Source organism: Miniopterus natalensis, chromosome 2, assembly GCF_054644295.1.
Source record: "Miniopterus natalensis isolate mMinNat1 chromosome 2, mMinNat1.hap1, whole genome shotgun sequence".
Taxonomy (NCBI): Eukaryota; Metazoa; Chordata; class Mammalia; order Chiroptera; family Miniopteridae; genus Miniopterus; species Miniopterus natalensis.
This window is the reverse complement of record NC_142082.1, coordinates 82693236-82720439: the sequence shown is the minus strand read 5'-3', so window position 1 is coordinate 82720439 and position 27204 is coordinate 82693236. Positions and strand designations below refer to the sequence as shown.

General features: G+C 39.4%; 1 protein-coding gene across 3 annotated transcripts in view; it reads right to left on the bottom strand.

Moving 5' to 3' along the window:
- Positions 1–456: 456 nt before the first annotated feature.
- Positions 457–27204, bottom strand: part of MIPEP (mitochondrial intermediate peptidase) — a 186045-nt gene continuing 159297 nt past the window's right edge. For all 3 annotated transcript variants that reach the window (XM_016199506.2, XM_087814364.1, XM_087814366.1), the window contains one exon: positions 457–717. In XM_016199506.2, the coding sequence (XP_016054992.2) occupies positions 620–717 (98 nt within the window). In that variant the 3' untranslated portion in view covers positions 457–619. The remainder of the gene's footprint in view (positions 718–27204) is intronic.

Sequence of the window (27204 nt, the reverse complement as noted above, 5' to 3'; positions counted from 1 at the left end):
TATTTTTGTACATTCATAATCCAGCCAAAGAAGTATGAGTTCAAGTCTTGTCTGTTCTGAGTCCAACTATGTATGCCTAAACACTCAGAAGAAAACCAATGCAGTCAGTACAAGTACTTTGGAAACCATACTTGGTTTCTTGGTTGTTATAGGGAATACCCCAATGGCATTTTCAAAGTCTAGTACAGTGGTCTTGAGAAATGGTAATCATTCAAAAGAACTAGATGTGTAACCTTTCTGAAGACTGCCACAAACTAGAATAATTTTGCTTTTAATGAAGTCTTTAATCAATCAAAGATCAAGGAAAATGATTTAAAATGTTCAAAAGGAAAGTGGCTAGACTAAGGAAATGCCCAAACCTTAAATTTAACAACTAACTCTATGCTCTAGTTTTTACTAGCTGACTGAGTGGATTTCCATATGTTCAAAAATCTGCCAAACAGACTAAAAGCCAGCTTAATTAAAACAATTATTTATTCCAAGTTCCATACATTTAAGGTTTTTCATAAATTATTACAGAACTGAATACTGAAATCAGAAACAAGTGTTAGCAGCTGTAGCATTTACAACAAAGTTAATATCTATATGATCTTGACTTAAAAGATTCAAGGTGTTTCTGTCACTCAGAATCCATGAGGAAAGTTTCGAAGTCCAGATCCAAGTCGGAGACAAGGGCACTTACAAAGTCATCAATGGAAGGACACTTCTGAAGCATGCCTGAGAACAAAGAAAACATCAGCCAACACATCACCCCCAGACAGTCAGGAGGCACAAAGACTGTTCAAGTCTATACATTAGGGGAACATCTGGCTTTCTGAAATAAGAGCTTGGTTCTATAACCTGACTGTTAGAACATTACAAAAAATCATAGGCAGTGTGTTGGCCCTGAAGATATTTATGATTTTTAATGCCTTTTTCCTATCTAATGGAAACTTAGCACAGAGATTTAGGCCCAAATATGTTTCCCAAGGGTTTTTATTTTGTGGATATTACTATACACTTGGAGTACTGTTAGAAGACTGAAATTTTTAGTTATCCTCAACTGGGCTGATTCAGAATTTAATATGTTTAATTACTTACCAAGTTTTATTATTAAGTTATCTACACTTTTAAAAGCAATCAAGTGTTAATTTTTTTGCAGAAATCTTATAGAGTAAAGTTATTGGCTTTTCTCCAATTTTGCTCTCCTAGAGAATTCCTAGCTTTGCAACTTATTAATTGTGTAATGTGAAAGTCACTTAAAATCTCCAGTACTCAAATATACAGATTGCTAGAAGATAAAACAAGAAGTCGTGGAAAGCAGTGAGGCACTGTGTCCAGCGTATACTAACAATCTAACGAAAAGCTGACTATCTCCATTCTTCACTCCAAAGAGAAAGATTCGAGTAATCAATTAATTTGGGGGATGGATCCCGTAAAACAAATTCCAAAACTGAGACATGAAAAGATCGCCAGAGTTCTCTATTATCCTCTAAATCTTTAATGTAATTCAATTCAATTAACATGTCTTGAGTAGTTGCTGTGTGTTAAGAATTATGCCAGGTCATAATCAGTTAAAGGTGAACAGGGAAAGTCAATATGAGGGCAAGGAGGACACAATCACAAAAGTCAACCTGTGGAACTGGCTATCCAGATAGGGAAAAAACTAACCTTGACACCTACCACATACCATACATAAAAATTAATTTGAGATGGGCAAAGACTTAACTGTAAAAGCTAAAATTATGAAATGTCTAAAAGGAAATATAGACTATTTTGTGACTTTTAGATAGGCAACGATTTCTTAGGACACAAAGTAAATAACCACAAAAAAGTTGACATATTTTATCATAATTAAAGATGTCCACTCTTTAAAGATATCTCATGTAATATTGGTATTCAGAATATATAAAGGAATCCTTAAGCTTATCATACAAATATTTTTTTAAAAATTAAAAATGGACAAAAAATTTAAGCAGATCTTTCACAAGAAAAGCCATCCAAATAAACACACAAAACTAAGAGGAACTGAGAAGACAGACCATCATTGTTATCTGGGAAGAGGAAATTAAAACCATAATAAGACAACACAAAACATCTACCAGAATAATTAAAACAACTGACAACACCAAGTGTAGGCAAGGCTGTGGGCACCTGAATTGTAATACATCAGTGCTGAAAGGGTGAAATGATGCTACTTTGGAAAAAGGTCTAGCAGTTTACAAGACTATGCACAAACTTACCTTACTATACACCAGAAATTTCCTCCCAGGTATTAACCAAAGAAAATGAAAGCATGCCAACAAGGACTTTACATCCCCAAACTGAGAACTACACAAGCTTCCATCAACAGGATATAGATAAACATATGTGGTATATTCATAAAATGGAGTACCACTCAGCAATTAAAAGGAACCACCACGTGATGCAGGCAAGGACATGGATGGACCCCCAAATAGTACGCTGAATGCAGGAAGTCTTATATAAGGGAGTACATTCTGTTTGATTTCATTTACATGAAGTTCAAAAATGGACCAAATAATCTATGGTGGAAAAAATCAGAACAGTGGTTGCCTTTCAGAGTAGAAATGGCAATCAACTGAAAAGGGACACAAGAAGACTTTCTGGTGTGATGGTAATGTTCTATATCTGGACAGTGATTTGCATGATAAAGGTATACAGAGGAATTAAAACTCATTAAATGATGCATAAAAGATTTGTGTATTTCACTGTACATAAATTTTCCCTAAAAAGTAAAAGTAAAATATTGAACTCTAGTTAATGCCAGGGTTAAAATGTACTGATGTCTGCAATTTGCTTTGAAATATATGTATATACGCACACATATGTATTTTTATATATATAACATATATATGCTAGATTGATGGGTGGGTGAATGAATGGACAGCTGTATATGTGATAAAGCAAATATCACAAAATGTTAACTGTAGAATCTAAATGGCAAGTATATGAATGTTCACTGTACCATTCATTCAACTTTGTTGAATATTGGAAAATTTTCAACATAAAATGTCTGGACCAAAGTAGACTGTAAATGTTAAGAACATACAAAGTGCAGTTGGTGGGAGAACAGAGGGAGGAAGATGACTTCTGATGCAAAAATTCAAAGACTGGGTTGGGATCTGAGTAGAACCTTGAAAGATGGGGAAGATTTAGGTTCAAATTAGGGCCTTCCACATGGAGAGAACAACATAGGAAAAGCAGAAGGGTGGGAAAATGCAGAATGTATATTGACTACTAAATGGTCTTGTGTGGCTGGACTAAAGGTGGAAGAGGCTCAGGGAGGGATAGAGTTGGAGAAGCTGAGGCTCGGAACCAGAGGAAAACCAGCAGCTCCTTACGTTTAGGTGCTGGGCAGTGTGTGTGGTGGTGTCCAGGTGCGGGCCTCCAGACTTCAGTCAGCAGTAAGAACAGAATTCAGGTGGGTCCAGCACTTACACAGGGAAGTGGTCATTCCCACCAGTGAATGACCATGTGGGAAATAGCTAAAGGGCTGCTTTATATGGTGGACATAAAAACAGCAGCTCCAAACACATACTTGTAAGCCACCACCTAGACCTCGAGAATGAAGAATAATATAACACTCCAACTACAGGTCCAAATATCTTTATCCTCATTCAAGTTCAAATTCTGCTATCTCCATCTCAGGAAATATCTGAGAAATAAGGAGCAGCTACTGGAAGAAAGTTCCATTGCTATGTCTTTTTTGCAAAACTAAAGTTTAAACCACAATTTTCTTTTTACAGTTAAATAATCTCTATGGATGAAAGAAGGCCTCTCCTCTGGTCCAGCTGTGTTAATGATAGAAATGTTGTATCCTTGCTGATTGCCAAAGCTGCACATTTCACATCCTATGTTCTAGATGGAGGTTACTCCTTAAGTCAGGGGCGGGGAACATCCCGAGGGCCACATATGGCCTGTGAAATCATTTGGCCTGGCCCTGCCAAGGCAATCACAGGCAGGACTCGAAATTCAATAAATCTAGGAGCTTTTTTCATAGCTAATTTTTAAGTTGATAATTTTGTATGGCACATGAATGATGTTATAAATATCCAAAAGGCCCTTGGCAGATAAAGGTTCCCTACCCCTGACTTAAGTAGATGCAATCCGATGAATAAATCAGGTTTCAGGCCTTTCCTATGTGCCAGGTTTCTTAATACAAACAACAGTTGTAGGCTAAAGAGGCTTTCAATAAAATGAGTTAACCTATTATACTATTTTATTCCTTTTAGTATGTGAAACATTCTATAGTTAAATGACTGGTTGTTTATGATTAAATGATGAGAACTATCAGGAATTAAAAACCCTTTCATTCAGAGCAAACTTATTCAGTTATGCATGGCCCTCCTGTCCCTTTGAAGTGGTTCATTTGAACTCAACAAACTGCCAATATAAATATGACCTTGCTCTGTCCTTCTCGGCAGACAGACCTAACTAACACAATCCTTCTCCAGTTTCCCATTTTCAATCATTCTTGCATCTCAGAGAATGGCAATAACAAAAGAAAAACATACACACTTGTGGTATTTTTAAATGAAACCTGGTCAAAACGAAATGGTTTGGTAATTTTGTATGTTAAGTGATTGCTAAAGATGAAGGTTCAAACAAGAGGAAATCGGAACAAAAGGAATAAAGAATAGTACTGAGGCAAGAAGTCTCTTGGTATATTGTTATGATATCCTCACTTTAATTAGATTTAAATGTTTTGCAAGCGTCAACACGAACTAACTTCTACACAGAATTAAAAGAAAAACCCTCTGTTTTCAGGTAGTTCAATAAATAAGAAAAACTGGTTACCTTTTATATGTGTATAGTAAAAAACTTCCAAAAACTCTTTGATTTTTTTAAAAAGCTGACAAAAACGTCCCCTTTGTCTTCAAGTCTTAATCTTAAAAGGGTGATGACTAGACTTGCAGTTTCTTAGGAGCCCCTGGGAAAAGCTTGGAGCTGTTAAGTCCATAAGTGGATGGAGTTTACAAACATATTTCACTGTGGAAATCACCTAAGTTGGGGTATATGGATTGATTTTGTCAAAAGGACTGAAACAAATGAATGACAACCTTACAACTCAAAAAAGAAATGTGTTGACAGCAAAGTAAGAAGACAAAATTGTACTAGGATGCACGTTGCACATAGTTCATACAAAGGAAAGTAAGTAGTTAGATTTTATCTACCTGTTCTTCTCAGAGGGATAGAGAATATATAATGAGTAGCTGAAGAATGATGATTTAATTTATTTTTATCCTCATTTTACCTGAGAGGCAAATGGGCTAATAAAAGCTGGTACAAGCCAGAACATTTTCAGCTTGACTGCTCTGCTCAAACTAGCATGTTTCATAACCTTGAAGTACTAGGGCAATTATTCTAGGCCTGATGAAAATAAATTATGATAGTAAAAGGATTCCAAGACTGATTTTTGAAGCAGTAAGGGCTTCCAAATTATACTATATGCTATTCTCTCTAGTAACTGTTGACATAGAGATGGGAATAAAGTGAGGATAAAGATACCAGGCATGAGGACCTGACCCACAGACAGCTGCTTTAGAAAGAGTTTGTCAGAAAGACTGCCATTAACACAAACAACAGTAATAATGGCAGCTATCTGTTGAGCATTTACTGAGTACCTGGCAAGTGCTAAGAGTATTGACTCATCTGATCCTTAAAACACATCTGTGAGGAATCCATCTTACAACTAAGACAATGAAGCAGGCACAGGTCACACAACTGTGGCAGGCAGTTAGACAGACATGAACATAGCAAGCATGATGGGCCAGGTGCAGAAGGTCACCAGGGAGAAAAGCCCTGGGTGCCTAGCAAAGGTCTCCCCCAGGGTGATCTTTCCTTCCTTAGCATATCGCTAGATGGTCTTGCAGTTTGAGCCACCTGACCCCCCCCCCCCCCCACTAGAGATAACATCCAGGACTCAAGTTGTATTTTAGCTCTAGGCCCAGAAAAGCAGCAAAACCAGCCACGGCTGACCTCAGGGCCAGCTGCATTGAATAATGACCCCCTAACCTGGCACCGACCAATCAATCATTGGAGACCTAGACCCTGAAAGGACACACCTGGAAAGCTGCTGAATAGTCTATTATCTTCCCCTGGGACCTCCCCTAAAATCCCCACCCTCAAAACCCTTGGGAAGGAGGACCCAGCATGGTCCCCTCCCTCTATCCCCGACCCCAGGTGTGTTACCATTAGCTTCCTCATCCCAAGTTCCCAGGGCGCTTCTGTTACCTCCGTAACTTATTTCCTCAGCCCATTTCTTCTACAAATTAACTTCTACTTCTGTGATTTTCCAAATGTTCTCTTATAGTCTGAGTCTTGACTCTGAATTCTTTCTTAGCCAGAACTCAAGTACTGAGATTTCTGAACGCAGGTCCAGCCTGACCCCACTGGTCTAACACATGGTGCTGTTCCCACCACCTACAACACAACTACGAAGTTTCTTTGTTGTATCCTGGTAGTCTGGTTCCAGAGCCCATGCCCTTGAAGCATGGTGACATATTGGAATTTTGTAAATATACATTTTTAAAAGGCCCATATTTAAATATCAGCATCCTGGATATGACAAAAAACAAACATGTGGAGAAATTCCAGAAAAAAAAAGTCTAATAGCTTCCTGATGCCACCCATGGCTATATGGACCCAGCTCATTAATTGTCCCTTACTTCCCTGAAGACAGAGCCAAAATGCCCATTGTCTTTTGGGCAATTTGGTTTCTGTACTATGGAGTACACTTTATGAGCAGTCATAGCTATGTAACTATCTAACTGGAGGTAGGGAACAGAGAAAACTGCGAGCAGCCTCTGCTGAAAAGGCGGTAAACTGGTACCGGCAAAATGGCTTTGCCCAGGTGTAACTGGGACAGGCACTCATGTCATGACAAAAGCCTTTTCCTCTCATGGTACAATACTCAGCCACGCTTGGCTGATGCAGGAATTCTTTTCTGGGCATAATACTGGGAGAAAACAGTGCCTAAGAGTTTTGCACTTAAGGATGTTTTCTGGGTGGCTTCCAAGTATCTGTGGTAACCCTTTGCAAACAGAAGCCCTTACATGTTTAAGGGACTTTTAACCATGCATATTTCTATGCTTTCACCAAGAAAAAATTCTGTCAGCCCCAGGACAACTTCAATACATGTATAAAGCTGCAAGTTCACACCCTGTTATTTTGTAATATGTAATATAGAATCTAACCAGACCATCGTTTAAACATCTACATGTACTTGGCATGAACTCCTTAACCTCTTGAGTACCTGTGTAGATGTAGAATTAATACAATTGTTTGAAAACTTGACTGAGAACAACTGGTTGGCAATTTGATTATGTTTCTAAGCCAACCTGGCAAAGATGGAATCTCTTTCTGCCCCCTTTACTAAGCACCTGGGGTGAAATGGTCTCTGTATCATTTAATTTTGAGAATATGGGAGATTATTGGTGCAATTAAAAACATTAAAACTATTTTAAGCCTTGGAAGACAAGGAGAATAGTTATATCTCCTATTGCTTAACACCAACCAAGGGTACCCAATCAAACAAAACCGTAGTTGAGTTCGGTCAAGGTTTAGTGAAAGCAAAGAAGAGTAAATTGAAGTAATTATAAATAGAATCTTTGTAAAGGTTTTTACATTCAAGCATTCATTCACTAATTCGCTCTATGTGTACCTAAGAGTATCTAACGTGAATGTAAGGCAGGCAAAAAGATCATGCTATATATTAGTAAGATACTATGCATAAAAATCACTAAGGATCTTTCTTCTAGAAACATATGCTCTCATACTTCTAAATGCGCAATTTCCAGACCAACACCCTGGGGTCACCTGGGAAGCTCTGAGAAATACACATTCTTGGTCCCCACCCAAGACCTAACGAATTAGGAACTAGGGGTGGGCCAAGCACCCAGTGTGGTGATGAGCCCTCCTCGTGAGTCTGATGGACCTGAGGAAACTGATTTACATGAAAAATGAGGCAAAGTTTCTCTCAACAGAAAACTATAACTTAAAAAATATTGAGCAAGAAAGATGTATTGATTTTTTATTTAACTAAACTAAAAACTATTTATTTCTCAAATGATATAGGAAACAATTTTATGAAACAAAAATAGGATTGTTTGGGACACTGTTCAAAGTTATTACCAAGCCCCCAAACAGGTGAAAGAGCTGTCTGGAAAGTTCCTAAAAGGATCATGTGGCTTTGGCATGAAAATAGCCTTAAAGTCTGGGGGAGGAGGAGGAAGAGGCCAGAAAGGGAGCGGACGTCAGCTGTGAGATGACTGATGAACACTCTGGCTATGGACTTGCTTGAGGAGTCTCCCAGGTAGGAGGGTAGGCTTCAGAAGTTAGCAGCAATATTTTTATTTTAAAAGTGAAGCAGAGCCTATTTTGGTCACTGGAACCCTGGGGAAACAGTGCTTTGTGTTTCTCGGTTATTGACTCTTTTGTGAGGAAAGCTCAGAAACACATCTAAGGAGCTTCTTTAATGCAAATTCTGGCTGTTCTGAGCTTGAGGCCTGTAATCAAACCTTAGTAAAGCAGGAGCCCAGAGGGAATCCAGAAGAGCTCCTTCTCCAAGAAGAAGACCACAAAGTCAGCACAGGCACTGGTGGTCAGTGGGAATATCATGAGTTCTGAGACAATGGGGTCTTCCTAAGGTGATTCTTACTGGACAGGGGATGAGTGTGCCTGGCACCCTCCCCCCTTTAGGGGTTCTGAAATGGATGCCCTTCCTGGCTGCCAAGTTCCATGTAATACTACAGTAAGCAGGCCTCACTCCATCTAAGACAGAAAGTCTGTTCACGCATTGATGAAGACTAAATAGTACCAAGTGCCCAGAGATATCAGGCACACAGATATGAGTGAGATCTGATTTCTGTTCTCAAGAAGTCCATTATTTGGGGAGAACACCATAGAAATACATAACTGTTTATGTAGAACAACAGTATATATATGCAGTACGGACATGGTGCCAAAGAGAAAGTGACTGATTACTGAGAAGTGCATGGAGACAGTGACCCCACAGGCTGGGGGTAGATTCTGACCAAGGCTGGAAACAGTGGAGACAGATTAAGAGAGGAAGATTTAGTGGAAACCACGTTTTTGCCACCCAGCGCCCATTTCCCTTTGGGTTAGAGGACTGTTTTTCCTTCAGATCAGTGGTTCTCAACTGGGGGCAACTAACTGTGCCCACCTCTCTTGTCCCCTAGGGGACATTTGGCAATGTCTGGAGCTATTTTTGGTTGTCACACTGGGGGTAGTATTCCTGGTATATAGTGCGTGGAGGCCAGGGAAGCTGCTGAATCCTCTGCCATGTGGTGCAGACACCTGCTGTTGTGCCAGTGAGTGCAGGCTGCTGGGGTGCCCCACGCCTCCTGCCTTCCCTCCACAGCTGGGCCAACACACGTGTTCTTCCTGCCATCTGCATCAGGAGCAGAATGACAAACAACTCTGAAGATGACTGGGTCTCATCCACTCTGGCACCAGCACCCTCAGGAACACACCTGTGCCTTTACCAAGAAAGTGAGCCCCGTTCTGACACCTCCCTTTGAAGCCGTGTCATCCTCCACAGTGCTCAGCAGAGTTCCTTTTCTGCTTTGGTAAGAGAGAGTTGGTTCTGTTTCTTTTAGGGAGATTCCCAGCCCAGCCAGCGTGGCTCAGCAGTTGAGCATCCACCTATGATCTAGGAGATCGTGGTTTTATTCCTGGTCAGGGCACGTGCCCAGGGTTGTACGCTCCATCCCCAGTGGGGGGGTGCAGGAGGCAGCCGATCAATGACCCTCTCATCATTGGTGTTTCTATCTCTCTCTCCCTCTCTCTTCCTCTCCCTGAAATCAATAAAGACATATTTGAGGATTGAAGATGGTGGCAGACTGAGTGGAAGCTACACTGCTACTCCCCCAGGACCAAACTGGAATTATAACTAAAATATAGAAAAACCATCCTGAATAATCAACTGCAACTGAAGATGAGCTGGAGAGCACCCTCATAACCAAGGACCTAAAGCAGAGACAGCACAGAGAGAGACTGGGCTCCCACAGGTGGCAGCTGAAGGTCCAGAGGGATATCTCAGATGTGGGGGTTGCCACTGAGGACTCTGGGGCCTAAACCCCAGGCTGGGCTTCCCAGCTAAGAGCACCAGAACTGAGAAAGGTGCCCACATCACAACTGGCTGTGAAAAGCAGCAGGGTTTCTGTCTGCCAGGCAGAGATGGCTGGAAATGCAGGCACCCTCTTGAAGAGCCAACACACTAGTTTCGTGTGCGGCCACTCACCTTGGGCTCTAGCAGAGGGAGGGCAGAGTGGACTGGAGCTGTGTGAGGAGAATCTAGAGTTGTGGTCTCTGGAGATTGAGATCAGAAGGCACCCATCTGTATTATTGTGCCTAGTCATTCCCCCCTACTCCAAAGGACATCTTTCTCAGACCATTTGCTGCTTTGGCAGGGGAGTAATTGCCCCACCCTGCTGGAAAACCTCTTGCTCTACCCAGAGGAGTTTCTATAGCCTAAGGCTCGTTAAGAGACTGATAACAACTACCCATCCCACCCTGTGTAGTTTCTACAGCCCGAGGCTTATTAAGAGAATCAGGTTAATCAGCCTACAGGGAAAGATAAGACCTCAGAGTGCTTTGAGTCTTTGTCTGATCTGCTTCTGGACCCCGGCCATGGAAAGGCAGACTTTGGTGTGCATCTTGGTCCTGTCCAACTGCACCCAGACCCAGCAGAGGGGACCTTAAGCCTAGGGTTGTTGATAGCTCCAAATAGGGTACTCAGGGACAGTCACAAACTGCATCTGACATTGGCCTATACCAGAGATGCTCCAAAAAGACTGAAAGTCCTAGCAGATCTACCTAATACATAGAAACAAACCCAAATAAGCAGCCAAAATGGGGAGACAAAACAAGCCCAAAGTGAAAGAACAAGAGAAGTCTTCAGAAAAAGAGCTAAATAAAATAGAGATAAGCAATCTATCAGATATAGAGTTCAGAATACTGATTGTAAGGATGCGTAACAGCATGAAAAAAGACATGGAAACTATGAAGGAAATTAAGAATGACATAGCAGAAATAAAGAATACATTGGAAGGAACAAACAGCAGATTAGAGGAAGCTAAGGATCAGATCAGTGAATTAGAAGACTGGGTAGAAAAAAATCACTCAATCAGAGATCCAAAGAGAAAAAAACAATTAAAAAACAGGAGGACAGCCTAACAGAGCTGTGGGACAACAAGAAACGCAACAATATTCACATTATAAGAGTGTCAGACGAGGTCGAAAGTAAGCAAGGGTTAGAGAACCTGTTTGAAGAAATAATGGCAGAAAACTTCCCTAACCTGTAAAGGAGTTCACACAAGGTCAAGAGGCACAGTGAGTCCCAAGCAAGAAGAATCCAAAGAGGCCCATGCCCAGAACATCATAATTTAAATGCCAAGAATTCAAGACAAAGAGAGAATCTTAAAGGCAGCTAAAGAAAATCAATCTGTTACCTATAAAGGAGTTCCCATAATGCTTTCAGCTGACTTCTCATCAGAAACTCTACAGGCCAGAGGAATGGCATGAAGTATTCAAGGTAATGCACAAGGATGTGAAAGCAAGACTACTCTATCCAGCAAGGCTCTCATTCATGATAGATGGTGAAATACAGAGCTTCTCAGACAAAAAAAGGCTAAAGGAGTTTGTCACCACCAAACCAGCACTGCAAGAAATGTTAAAGGAACTGCTGTAATTAGAAGTAGAAAGAGAGAGAAACACTGGCATAAAGAATGAAAATGGCAATAGATAAGTATCAATCAGTAGTAATCTTAAATGTAAATGGATTAAATCTTCCAATAAAAAGACATAGGATCGCTGAATGGATAAGAAAACATGACCCAAATATATACTGTCTACAAGATACCCCACCTCAAAACAAAAGACTCACACAGGATGAGAATGAAGGGATGGAAAAATTTTTTTCCATGCAAATGGAAATGAAACAAAGCTTGGGGTAGCAATACTCATATCAGAACAAAATAGACTTCAAAATGAATAACAGCACAATTTACAAGAGCTAAGATCTGGAAACAGCCCAAGTGCGCATCAGTAGATGAATGAATAAAAAAAACTGTGGTACTTTTACACCATGGAATACTATACAGGTGTAAAAAAGAAGGACCTCTTATCCTTTGGGACAGCATGGAGGGAACTGGAGAGTATTATGCTAAGTGAAATAAGCCAGTCAGAGAAAGACAAGTATCACATGATCTCACTCATATGTGGAATGTAATAAACAAAATAAACTGATGAACAAAATAGATCCAGAGACATAGAAGCATGGATCAGACTGAGGGATCTCAGAGGGAAGGTGGGGATGGGGGAATGGGTGGGGAGAGATTAATCAAAGAACTTACATAAGCATAACCCATAGACATGGACATTGGTATGAGGAAGACCTGGGGGTAGGGTGGATGTGGGGTGGAGGGGATCAATGGGGGAAAAAGGGGACGTTTGTAATACTTTCAACAACAGAGATAAAAAATTAAAAAAAAAAAATAATAAAGACATATTAAAAAAAAAAAAGAAGAAGATTCCCAGTTGAAAAAAGATCAGTTCACAAGTCATTAAGAGGGATTTAGTGATGCCTGGGAGACACTGACAATTTTGTTTGATTAAGGTCCAATGTTCTAGACCCAGTTTTGGACCAGGAGCAGGTATTTTTTTCATTTAAATGACTATTCTTTCCTCATAAAGTCCAGGTGATATATGCAAACTTTAATGTCAGATTTCCTCTCTCCAAGTTTACTGGCGATTGGAGAGTGTTCCTGGCCAAAGAGGGAAAAAGAGTATTTCGGTGTCTCACAGTCCTGGCCAGGGTTGGTGGGAAGTATGATGAGAGGTCTGGTAAGAAGCAGGGTAGGATTGTCTCAGCCGTTTGTGGGCCCTTCTGAAACTCATTCTTTGTTGTGTATTCAGGGAAGAAAACATCCTTTTGTTTGAAGGTTTCAAATGTGCAATGGAAGTTTGTGGATTGGGTGTGTGTCCAAAGGCTCTCCAGGACAGATGAGTGCCCCAGGCTCTCCAGGGCAGATGAGTGTCCAAGGCTCTCCAGGACAGATGAGGGCTGAGTGCTCCATAGATTGGGTCCAGGTGGATAGAGTCTTGACACTTACCAGACTGGCAAGGCATTTAGGGCCCAAGATGGCCAGGAACAATTAAGTCATTAGTTTTTTTAAAATTAAAGCTAAAAGCCAATCATGCTCTTACATTTCAGACACAGCCTGGTATTTGGTTTAAATTAAGGTGTGTCAGGTTTATATTTAAGGCTTACAGGTATCATTTATTTAGGGGACAGTCTAGTGGACTAAGGGCCTTAGGCTCCAAAGAGGAAATGTCCTGGGGAACCCCTATGAAGAGCTATGAAAACCATCAGAGTAACTACCATGTGGTTGGATAAACAGTCTCGGGGTACTGTGCAGGTTAGAATTTTAGGCAGAATAGAACCTTATCTGTCTCAGCATAGGATTTTATAACTTCAAATACCAGTCTAATTTTCTTCTTCTGACCTCAAAAAAGTTTTCTTTGAAGGGTTGCCAAGGAAGAATAGAGAGGAAAGATAAATTCTTCCTTTTCAAAACACAACTTTAGAGTCCTCTAAAGGCACTATATCCTCTGGTTAGAGCAAGGGTTCGATGAGCAATTACCCTGAGTTAACCTAAGGTACCTCAGACTGGCTTCTTAATTTCCCAGGTCTCATTTCTGCTAGAAGCAACCTGAGTAAAGGTAAAATGTTAGAGTGAAGTGTAATGTTTGAAGTTCATAAAATTGGCATAATGTCATCTACTCTGCTAGATTATTATAGGGATTAAATAAAATAGTGCATTTAACACAGAGAAAATGTTCCATCACTGGTAAGAATAACAATCAGATCCAAAGGTTTATGAAAAGCTTTATCTGAGTTCAGGAGTTGAAGGATGGGGTTGCCTTTTCCCCCCACAAGATGAATTCCAAAACAATGGTCTATAATTTTAGGCATTTAGGATATTATCATCAAACTCACAATCACAAACATCCAGCTAATAAATAATGTTGGTTTTACTTTTTTCCTACTTTTTGCCATCTGCTTTGTTATAGGATAACCACTTACCTACTAAAAGGAGGAAACAAGATTAATTACAACAGTCAATCCATTTTTCTACCTGTTAGCAGCTGTGATAAAAGGTTTTATCAAGAAGAGATCACTGGGATGATGGAAAAGTTCTGGAAATGGATAGAAGTAATGGTTACACAAGATTGTGAATATACAAAATTGTGAATGCCACTGAATTGCACACTTAAAAATGGTTAAATTGGTAAATTTTATGTTATATATACTTTACCACAATTTTTTTAAGAGACCAAAGTAGTAAGATAGAGCCTCTGATTTGCCCAGATATCCTCTCAATGCTACCCCTGTCCTTTGCTACCAAACGTAATAACTGGGAGATACTGAAAAGCAGATTGTCTATATAGATTTGGGAATGTGTGAAAGGAGTACCTGTGTATTCCCAGCACTACCAATTCTAAAAACCCATTATAACAGTTAATGGCTATTTTTTAAGCTGAAATAATTATATGTGCCAAACTCAGCTTAGACCGATTAGGAATTAAGAGTACTAAGGCTGGCCTGGCAGTTTGAAAAGTCTAAAGTGAATTTTATGAGATCAGAACTCTTACTCCAGATCAGTCTCTCCCAAGCCTAGGGCAACTGTATGGCTCACCTTCTCTGCTTTGAAGATTTTCTCTGCTACAAGGCTGTGGTTACCCACACCTTTTTCTAAAGGTGGACTCCCACTATCTACAATCAGTTCCTGAGAAAATGAGGATATCAGCCAGAAAGTGAAATTCCTTTCCTCCTTTGAACTGAAAAAACTCCATTGGCCCCCAGGCTGGGTTAATATCTGTTGCTGTTCAAATAGGAGGTTCTATATTTGGGGTTCCTGATTGGACTGAAGCAAAGCATCTGAACTTCCTGCTAGATGAGGCAGATCCACCAAGTGGAGGCCCACATACCTGCTCTGTTTACAAATTAGTTTATTTCAATTTCATCGCCAGATTGAATAATTCCATTTCTGGGTTACAAAACATTGTGCCTTTTGAAGTTCAATGTCTTCCTTAAACAAACACACCCACACATTAAACATGTACACACCCTCTTAAAAATTCAGTGCATTTACAAAAGGGAGTCTGAGCCTTGAGAATGCAGGTGCTCTCTTCCATTTACTTCTAGAAAGCTCTCAGCTCTTAGCTCTTTCAGAGGACACGTTGAGTAAATAGCCAAACAAGCCAAAGATTAGAGATTCTATTTGCTTGGCTATTATTGTGGGCTGCCACTTACCTCTATTATAGAAACCATGTAATCCTGGAGCCACTAAATTTTAAGTCTCGTTCCATGGCATGATCTCCTTATTTATTCCTGTTACACTGTGCAAGAAAAGGTTTCTGCCAATGAGTGTGTTGTAAAGTAAAAAAACTGTATTCAAGCGTTCTCATTCAAAAAGCTGTATTTTGCTATAAAACTGCTTTCATGTATATAAGGTAATGGATACCTGGTCAGTTCTAGTTAGCATATGCTACCTTTCAGATAAGTACCCACGGTATCTTGCTCTGTGAACTCAAAAATATTTTCTTTGAGCGTCAGTGTATTCATGATAAGACAATTCAGTTACCAGAAACTATTAAAAAGCAAAGGGGAAAATGTAGTGGAATATGCGTACAACTATTTCCAAAGTAAAAGGTGCCTGGTAAAACCTGAAAAAAAAGCTGAGATTACCTACCAGTCCACAGAAGACAAGTAGGAGTGCCTAAATTTGAATCCTTGTTCTACCACTTGCTACTGCATGACCTTGGGTATGAGTCACTAAATGCACTCCTCAGATTGTTTAGAGAATTCAAGGAGGTGATAGCGCAACATTCTTAGCACAGTATCTGGCACATCAAAAGCACCCATCAAAGGCATGTAGCAGTAGTTATTGTTATTCTCATGATTGTTACTGTTGCTATTACTGTTTTTCTCTCCTGTCCATTCAACTCTGTAAATATAAAAGTAGTAGAAATTAGTCTTACTGGTTAATATCCAACAAGGTATTATTTATCTGAGGAAAACCAGTACACAAGACTACTGCAGCACTTTAATAAAATTCTGATCCTAAAGCGAAAAAAATGTGTGCATGAAAAAAAGGCAAAAATAAATGTGGTGCTGACATTTCAATCATTTTGAGTGTGTGATTTAAGATTTTAAGAATTTTTTAAAAACTCTGTTTTCTTTAAACTGCTTTTAGGAAAAATGTAAATGGAGTTTAGCTGTCTTCCTGACCCTATAGCTTCATCAAACTAAACATATATTTAGTACTATAAAAAAAGATACTGAAACACTAAACATGTGTTACTTAACACAGCATAAATTATGTGAGGAGGGAGAAAAAGAACTTGATGTTGTTCAAATATTTGATATATGCACACTCTGAGATAAAGGAGTAATTATTCTATTAAAAAACTTTAAGGTAAAAATAAACTATTAGGTGAAAAAGAAAACTAGGTTTAGGTATGATCTAAATCTAGTTTAATTATTAGCAAAATTACATAATAGTCAAAAGGAAAAAGTTTCTTTTAGAGATAACTGAAAAGACTCAAATAAACACTAGAAGGTATCTTGTAAATGATCTTTCAGGAAATGATCCAGTCAAACCAAGAGAAATTTTTCTATCTCTATAATCTCTGGCAACATTTCAAACAAGAGTTAGTAAGCACACCTTCAACTAAATTAAATTCTTCCTCTAAAATCTGCTCTAGGTCTCTATGACTACCATAATTATTTTACCTTTTATTGGTAGTTTTTAAAAGTAAATTCATCAGTGTGGCCCCAGCATTGGTCCTGCTAGAGATACTTATGGCTTCTTGTTTCCTCAGCTCTTGAAGCTCCATGCCTCAGGGTGTCAAGCTAAGAATGTAGATCAGGAGCTTTGTAGGAATGACATATGCTTTTCTAACCCATTTTTAGCCCATTGCCAACAGTATACAATTGTAACCACATGTTAAGAACACCATCTGTAAGGACCATTTTTTTTTTTTTTTTAAATATATCTTTACTGATTTCAGAGAGAGGAAAGGAGAGGGAGAGAGACAGAAACATCAATGATAGAGTCACTGATTGGCTGCCTCCTGCACGCCCCCGACTGGCATGTGCTCTGACCGGGAATCGAACCCCGATCGCTCAACCACTGAGCCACTCTTGGCAGCGCTGTAAGGACCATTTTTAAAGAAGATTTTCATTAAGCAATCAAAAGAGCTGAAAGAATATTATCTACATTCTTTTTAGAAAGTAGCAAATATTGATATAATCTAAAAATGGAATCACTGGTATATTTCTTGGAATGAGTCTACTATAAGAAAAAAACATGCGGGGGAAAGGCTCTCACCTCAAATAAAGTCAAATCCCAGAGACATTACCTCAGATGGCTCACCTATGGAAGAGGGCTCATCACATTTACATAGCAAGCACTACCTACCCAAAGTCAACAGCAACAAAAGAGTTTATGAAGAATCTACAGCTCCAAGAGGGGTCAGGGTGGAGTGCTGTGAGCCAGCAGATGCAGGGAGGGAGCATCTCAGGGTTTTGAAGACAAAATGGCTTGGGTCAGATCCTTACTTTGCCATGTAATAGCTCTGCAACACTGGGAGGCAACTCAACTGCTCTAGGCCTTACTTTCCCTATGTGTGAAATGGGGATAACACCACCTACCAAATTAGTGTCAGGTGTATTAAAGATATTGTCTATGTTCTCATCTGGCATACATTCATTATGTCACTGTCCCTTGACCTTCCCTGGGTAGCGAATCTCCTTTGGACATGCTGTTTAAAACAGATTATCTGAAATCAGTTAGCAAGGAATTTCTGAGGCCCAGCGTTTATAAGAGGTGCTTTACTCTGACGCCAGTACAAGGGTTTCGGTCTAGTGGGGTCCTTCACCTGTCCCTTCCACCCAGCTCTTTTATAATCAATACTCACTTGCCCTATGGGCAGAACCAAGGCATTGTACTGAAATAAAAAGAGCCATATATACACACACACATATATATGGTAATCATACACACACACACACACACACACACACACACACACACACACACACACACACACACACAAGTACACTGCTGACAGGTTAAAATTCTGTTTAAAAGTTACTTTCCCAGAAGCAAAAATTATGTTACTTTAACTTAGTCATTGGAATATTTGCAATAAAGTGTGTGTGTGGAGGGGGATCCAAGGATAACAGAGCATTCTGGGTTAGCTTAGCAGAAGAAAAGAGCTATGGTTTTTCGTAAAAGCTGACTTCTTTTTCTTGGGAGAAAGATACCAATATGCCATGTGGTTTCTACCACCCTACACTGGAAAATGCTCCTAAGTTTCTAGTATGGTAGGATGCAGTTTTATCTGCCTGATGTATTAAGAAAACATCATCACCCGCAGGAACGACTTATTCCTGGTGTTCTAGGAATATTTAGAAAATAAAAAAACTGCCACTCTTTTCATGAGGGCATTTCATGTACAATACTCACACATTTTCTCTTCTGTTTATCTGTATCTTTGAAATACTGACCTTTCATTTAGCTTTAGTTCTTTGCATCTCAAATGTTACTAATCTGTTTAGTTCAAAGTTTGACCTTTTTGTTTCTATTTATAAACAAAGAACATTTGAGTAGCTTTTGAAAGAGTGGGTGCCTATGGTGTTTATAGAATGTTTCCGGTCTCTGGGAATAGACTGGAATTATTTTGGTAATGCAATCTAGTGAAAACAGGCTGCAGACTCCAGGGTCTGATGCCCATTAATACAATAGGCACATGTAGAGCCTTCCTGAGGGCTGACATCCAGTTCCTTCCCCCAGGGACCTCACCTGGTCACCCAATTAGCGCAGAGTACTAAGGCAGCTGGCTGGGGGAAGGAGGGGTTGAAACCCAGGAATCCTATAGTCCTAAACCCTGTGTCTTCCTGCAGACTGTGGTCTCCACATGGGAACCTTTCTGTAGTTCTACCTCCCAGAGGGGACTCCTTTTTGTAATTCTCACAGGATGCTATAGTCCTCACATAAATACAGGGTCTATATATTATTCTTATTTATTTCTGTGTCCCCAAGGTGCCTGGTTAGCAGTAAGTATTCAATAAATATTTGCTAAGCTTAAATGAATTAACATTATTAACAACTAACAATACTTTTTAATTTTTATTCTATCAGGTTATTTACTTGTCACTAACCTAAGAATAAAAATAATGTATTTTAACAAAAGACAATATTCTAGATAGCTATTTCAATCTTAGGCGCTAATGAAGGTGGTGTAGCTAAAACCAAATAACCCTGGAAGCCCACGTGCGCAGGTGCCTGGAGAGGAGATGTCAGAAGGCGGTGCTGGAGGCCAAGGCGTGCAGGGGCAGCCTGGCCTGAGGAGCTCTGCTTTGACTTGGTCCTACTTCAATTAAGCCCCAGGAGTTGATTTCCCTTATATAACAAAGCACACAACTAATTGTCATAAATCAAGTTGCAGAATTTATCTCTGACCTCCTATAGTAGTAAAAGTATTTTCCACTTTAATGTTAGGTTCTTAAGTAACTTTAGTAATTTACCAGGTTGACTTGGTCTTGCATTATGTGAATTATAAAACACAAGGAATCATCTATTTTATTATATCTTGAAGAACACTGGTTATGTACAGTATAATACATCTATGTAGTGTTGAGAGGAAAAGCTCTACAAAGAACACAAAACATCTCAGGTAGCCAAATGGATGGCTTCCACCTCCTTGCTGATGAAAGCTCTTTGATCAAAAACGAACTGCGGCAAGTGAGGCAGAGGTCCTGATGTGGGTGACGTGAGGAGGAAGAAGCTGGAACAAGTGTCAGGAGAACAAAGGCGAACCTGACAACCAAACAACTGAGCAGACACAACGATACGAAATCAGAGAAGAGGCAAGATACTGAACAAGTGGGTGATAGAACACCTTTACCATGTGTATTTTTCTTTTATGTTATAAATGACCTTCACCAAAACATTTAGGCCCTCAAAATACTTGGAAATATTAATGGATATAAGAATTTTCAGAACAAGGTGAATAAAAAATGGTCCCTTTTCTAATAATCACCACGTTTTAATGGAACAAGAAATATTTGACCTTATAAGTATATTTTAATATTTATGTATTCACTCATTTAACAAATATTTATTGATTGCCCATGTACCAAGTTCTATTCCAGGGGCTGGGGATATAGCAGTGAACATAATAGTTTCCCTCCTCTCATAGAGTTTTCACTTTATTGGGGACATAGACCATAAGCCAATAAATAAAATGTTACATTATGTCAGGGAGTAAACACCTGTTATAGAGAAAAAATAGTTAGGGGTCAGAGAGTGATGGGGAAGGTCTTTTTGACAACCAGAAGGGAAAAAAAGATGGCATGTATTTAAAACTTTTTAGCAACTCATCAAAATTTATCTGAATAATTGACTTCCAACAGCACAGTTTTGCTTGCTAGTTTTAAATCATCTTATCTTTTAATATTTAATGTATCTGTGTGAGGGGGTTTCTTCAAAAGTGACTTACAAATGTAAATAGGTTCAGGGATGGGCACTCAGAAGCCTCGATGCATGTCCTTTGAGTTCGTCCTGGCATTCATTTATGCAGAGGCCCCGTATATCCGGGGGCCACAGATGTTGGCTAAGTCAGGCAGAACCTGTCATGTGTTAATGTTTATCTCATTTAATTAAAAAAAATAAAAAGCAAAGAGACATATATAAAAAATAAACTTAGGAATAACCATAAAGCTCGTGTGCTTACTGATCTCATATCATGTTGGACCTGCCAGCTTTGCCACACAATGGTACTAATGAGGGATTAACAAAATTGCATGATTAAATGTCGAGTACATGTTTTAAAACTGAATATAATAACTACAACTAATTTTTAGTGCCATAAAACAAAGTAAAATGTCTTTTCTGTTTAAGTGACTGTGTATCCAATTTGACAATAGGGAAAATCAATCAAGCCAGTGTTGAACAATGACTGCTTATGTAGCTTTCTTACTTTAAATGTCAGCTGTACTTCTGTTGACAGACAGGACTTACTGCTCCTTGATTGCGCCGTAATGTTTGTATTGTATGAATAACAGGACAGTAGAGCCACATGCTAAGCACACTTGGACTATCAGGTTATTAAAAAAAATAAAAGCATCTAAATGCTTATTAACTAAAGATGCTGTATCAACAAGACATTAATTGTTAAAAGTACACAAAATCATTTGTGTCGATTTGAATAAATGTGTCATCCTGTTAGTGAGAGCTGTATAAAGCAAGAATGGATCTGCAGTGTGACAGTGGGTTTCTGTCATCATTAGACCTCTTAGGGAAGAAGTGCTTCCCAGACCTAATTCAGCACAAGGCCCCTTCAGTGCTTTGGGGACTGAATTCCTTTGACTTAGGAGCTTCTTGCGCAAAATTCTACACAGTGGCCAAATTGTTTTAGGACAATGGGCCCACTTCTTGCTTCTGTGTTTTTATCATATCCTTTCTAATACCTCACACTTCAGTTGGCCACTGCTCCTACTGCTCTGAGCAATGGTTCCCCCTGGCTCTCAGTCACCATAACAGCATGACCACCTCTCCAGCTGTGAAAGCAGGGAACTTGGGAGTTATCTTTCATGTCCTGCTCACTCATTTTCATGCCAAATCAATTCCAAGACCTGCTGCTTTTGCTTCATAAATATTTCTTAAATCATAAAACCTCTTTTCATCCCAACTGCTTACTCTCCCAGGCCCAGCCATCCTCTTTCACCAGGATTACTGCCAGCAGCAAGGAGCCTCTTCATATCAGAATTTACCACGTCCCCTTCCTCAGCAGTTAGTGGATACTGTAAACCATAAATCTGATCTTGTCACTACCTGCCATAAAAATACTGCCAATGCTTTCTCATGGTCCTCAGAATAAGTGCCAAAAATATTTTACAGTGTCTCCAGTGCTCCACATGATCTGATGCCTATTTACCTCCCTAGCCGCATTTCTTGCTACAATTACCCTCCTCCTCCAATTATATGCCTCTGTGTGCTCCCCACAGGAAGTAACAGTAGCACCAGAAATGGCAAAATGTGGCAAATAGTTACAGTGGAGTGAGAACTGTAAGTGGTAGTGTTATTACCAAAAATCTTACCAAAGAGGCTTTTTTGTTTTTATACTTTCAATTTTAAGATAGTTATATATTTATTGAAAAAGTGAAGATAGCCTGGCCAGGCATGGCTCAGCGGGTGAGCATCAATCTATGATCCAGGAGATCAAGGTTTGATTCCCGTTCAGGGCAAATGCCCAGGTTGTGGGCTTGATCCCCAGTAGGGGGCGTGCAGGAGGCCGCCGATCAATGACGCTCTCATCATTGATGATGTTTCTCTCTCCCTCTCCCTTCCTCTCTCTGAAATCAATAGATATATTTAAAAAAAAAAAGAAAAAGTGAAGATATCACAGAGTTCCCATATACTGCACCAGTCAGTCCATTTCCTCTATTATCTTACACTGTTATGGCACACTTTTCACAACTAACTCACCAATATTGACACAGCATTATTAACTAAAGTCATACTTTATTTAGAGTTCCTTAGTTTTATCCCTTTTCTGCTCCTGGGTCCCATTTAGGATATCACACTGCATATAGTTGTGCCACCTTAGGCTCCTCTAGACAGTGTCAGTTTCTCAAATTCCCATGTTTTTGATGACCTTGACAGTTTTGAGATATACTGGTCAGGTTTTTGTACTTTGCCCCTCAATTTAGGTTTGTCTGATGGTTTTCTCATGATTAGACTTGAGGTTATGGATTTGGGAAAGAGGAGTACAGAGGTGAAGTACCCTCCGTAACACATTATATCAAGGGTATATCTTATCAACATGACCTATCACTGGTGGTGTTGACCTTGAGCATGTGGCTAAAAGTGTTTATCAGTTTCTGCACAATCTAGTTACTCTGATTTTTTCCCTTCCACACTGTCCTCTTTGGAAGAAAGCCACTCTGCGAAGACCCACACTTCAGGGGTGGGGAGTTATGCTCCACCTCCTCTACATAAATTATCTGAAATTTTTCTGCAGGGGAGATTTGTCTATTCTCTCTATTTACATATTTATTTATTCAATCATTTATATCAGTATGAGCTCATGGATATATATTTCGTAATTTGTGTTATATTCTGACACTACCTAATTTATTTGTTACTCAAAATGTTGTAGTTTTGGCCATTTGGGAACTCTTTTTAGTGGTTGCTTGATGCCCTGACACATACCCACATTGCTGTGTGTTTCCTTTCTGTTACTAGTAGATACTCCAGACTCAGACTGCACACTTAGCCCCAGAATCACCCATTTCTTCAAAGAGCTCTGGTTCCTTTTAACGGAGAATGGTGTGAAACCATGATCTGGGTATTGGGTGTGCTGACTAATAACAGAACCAAGAATGCTTTTAAAAGTGAACAGTAGTTACCATAGATTGTATTAATCTCCTTGGAGTATAGAGAGGACATTTTAGAATATAAACCACAGTTCTCTGGTTTGTTTCTGGGACAAAAATAATATGTAGTAAGTTAGAAGAGAAGATACAGAATATAAGATAGGATAATTATGGCAAAACTGAATGTGTTTTGAAAACCAGAAAGCTCTTCAGAAATCTAAGGTATAATGATTTGATTAGCTTAAGGTAAGGCCCTTCTAGACTTTGGTTCCAAGAGCCATTTTGGCAATACAGAAAACAAACCGAGGGAGTTTCACTGAGAATTGACTTATTTACCTACCATTTCTTTTATTCGAAACTGATGTTGGGTCCTTTTTAAAATTCTGTCAAGTTATTACTTTGTATCTGTACTTGCATACTACTTTTGGCCACAGAAAGACATAAAAATAAAGTTAACTTTCTTTTCTAGAAAGGAACAAAGAAATAAAGTTGTTTAATATTTGAAAATAACCTCTGGAATGCTAAAATCTTGGACTTTAATATTTTCTTTCCTTCACAAAATTCTTTCTGCAAAGGTTGAAGGATGAGAGCATAAAGAATGTTATAACCAGAGGCAGAAACATGAAACTGAACTGAGCGTCATGCTCCTCCTACTGCAGTGAGAATCTTTCTATCAGAACCACCATGACTAAAAATGGCCATAAACTAAGTTGATAGCTTTGCCACAAAAGTCTAAAAGAGCTCATATAAAAATAGATTAAAATTTTTTTTTATTGCGGATCAGTGAAAGGCAGGCAGGACTCTCCAATGCCAATGGGAATAGTTAGCATGTGACTTTGGACTTTGGGGGTCACTAAGGCCTCAAGACTCATGTCACTTATATCCTCCATGTTCTAAAGACCAGCTCAATCTCAAGTCAGAATTTAAAGATCTGAGGAAGATGTGGGAGTCAGAAGGACAGTCAACACAAAAAAAGAATGAACTTTAACATAATTTCATTATCTATAAGAATAGGGACAATAAGACCTACATTATAGGCAAATTAAATAAGGTAGCATAGCAGAAAGCAGCTGGCACATGGTAACTTTTCAGTATGTTAGCCTTTTTCCTGGTTATTTAAAGATACGTAAAAATCTGAACCTAAAAACTCAATAAGGTCCATTTACTCAAGAATTTTAGATAATACAAAACACAAAAAGTAGTCTACAAAGGATATGTCTGCTTGAATGAGTAATTTATGTCACTTACAAAGTGCTGAAATAACATAGCCTCAGTCCCTAATAGCCATAGAATCCCACTCTTTTATTTGCTGTAGTAAGAAACATTTCGGTTTCCTAGTGGGTACAAAATATTACTTCCTTGCCACTCACACAACTTATGGCATGTTTATCTTTCTAGAAAACCAAACATTTCCTGAAACGATTGTACTAGAAACTGAGTTTTATATCATGTTCACCATAGCACACTTAGAAAACATTTTAGTATATTTTTAAAATGGCAAAATGAATGAAAATATAATCATCGGCATAGTTTCTTCGTCTCCTTCTTAATTTATTTATTTAAATGTATCTTTACTGTTGAAAGTATTACAGTTGTCTCCCTTTTCCCCCCATTGATCCCCTCTACCCAGCATCTACCCCAACCACAGGCCTTCCCCATATCAATGTCTGTGTCCATAGGTTATGCATATAAGCATATAAGTTCTTTGATTAATCTCTCTCCACCCACTCCCCATCCTCACCTTCCCTCTGAGATCCTTTAGTCTGTTGCATGCTTCTATGTCTCTGGACCTATTTTGTTCATTAGTTTATTTTGTTCATTAGATTCCACATATGAGTGAGATCATGTGATACTTGTCTTTCTCTGACTGGCTTATTTTGCTAAGCATAATATTCTCCAGGTCCATCCATGCTGTATCAAAGGGTAAGAGATCCTTCTTTTTTACAGCTGCATAGTATTCCATGGTGTAAATGTACCCAGATTTTTTTATCTATTCATCTACAGCATGGTTTCTTTTAAGCAAAAAACTTTAAGAAATGTGATTCTTAACGTCAATCAAAAAACATTGTGAAGGGTGGAATGAACAGCAGAAAACTTAACATTTACAACTGAATACAAAGAACTCAACCTCATCCCAGAATTCTTGGCAATTAAAAAATTTGGTTTCACTCAGGTATTGCCATAATGTGTTTAGCAGGGGATTAAGTAACTGAATATTGAGTCTGTAACATATATATTTATATATGTTATGAATGTACTTAAAACTAGATAATGAGAGAGACGCACACACAGTAGTGCGGGCAGTGACTTGGCGATCCCATTTGGAGACACGTTTGTTGCGGGGGCAGTACACCAATCACAAGGAATGAGGTTTCATGGACAAGCTAAACTGGCATTCAAGAGCAAGGCTCCTGGTTTCAAGTTCAAGATGGCAAAGTAGGAAGATCCTGAGCTTACCTCCTCTCATTGATACCAAAACTACAATCACACATAGACCAGCTATCTCTGAAAATGACCTAAAACTAGCAGAACAGATTTTCTACAACTACAGATATAAAGAAAAAGCCACAATAAAAAGAGCAGGAGGGGTAGAGACTAAATTTAGTCAGGACCTACCCTACTCCCTAACCCCCACTCCCTATGTGATGACTCACAAGTGGGAAGGATATCACAACTGTGGAGGCCATCCCCATAGCGTGAGGGGTCCAAGCCCTAGCCTGGGGGACCCAGCACCAGAAAGAGGAGACCCCTAACATGTAGCTTTGAAAACCAGTGGGGCTTACGTCTGGGAGGGCTAAAGGGCTGTAGGAAATCCAGGTTGCATTCTTTCTGAGTCCTGGCACAGAGCAGCAGTTTGAAAAGCACCTAGGTCACATGTGAAGGGATACATTGACTAATTTTAGGGTGTGTCCTGGAGGGACAGGGATTTGTTGGAACTTTCTCCAGAGTCAGAGGTGCTGGCAGAGCCCTTTCCCCCCTGCTTTAACCTAGCTGGTCTGACACTGGCAGGAGCCATTTCTGAAACTCTCTATTAACCTTCCTAACACTATTCATTCCATCCTGCATTTCCCTGACAACCAAGCCAGGCTAGCACCCTTCCAGTGGCTCCTGTGCTGCCTCATCCAGTGTCAGCATCAGTACACTGCTGTGTGTCTGCAACAGCATGGCTGGGCCTTGAAGCCAAACACAACAAAGGCTTGCCCTGCACACCAGTGAACCCACAACAGTTATGGCCAGACCTTACAGCCAGTGTGGGTCAGGGATCAGCATCACCTGCCAGTGTGACCATACCAGGCTCTGGTGACAAGGGGTATTCCACCACTGGGCCCTGCAGGACACCTTTTAAATAAGGCCACTTTTTCAAGTTCAGGAGATTTAACTGACCTACTGAATACACAGAAATGAACAGGTAAAATGAGGAGAGAAAAGAATATGTTTCAAATAAAAAAACAACAACTGGGCAAAACCCCACAAAAAGAACGAAATGAAACTGAGGTAAGCTGTCTACTAGACAAAGAGTTCAAAGTAATAGCCAGAAAGATGCTCATCAAACTCTGCAGACAAGTGGGTGAACTCAGTGAGAACTTCAACAAAGAGATAAAAATTATAGAAAGGATCTATCAGAACTGAAGAATATATCAAGTGAAATAAAAAATACACTGGAGGTAATCAACAGCAGATCAGATGACGTAAAAGAATGGATCAGCAATCTAGAAGACAGGATAGTGGAA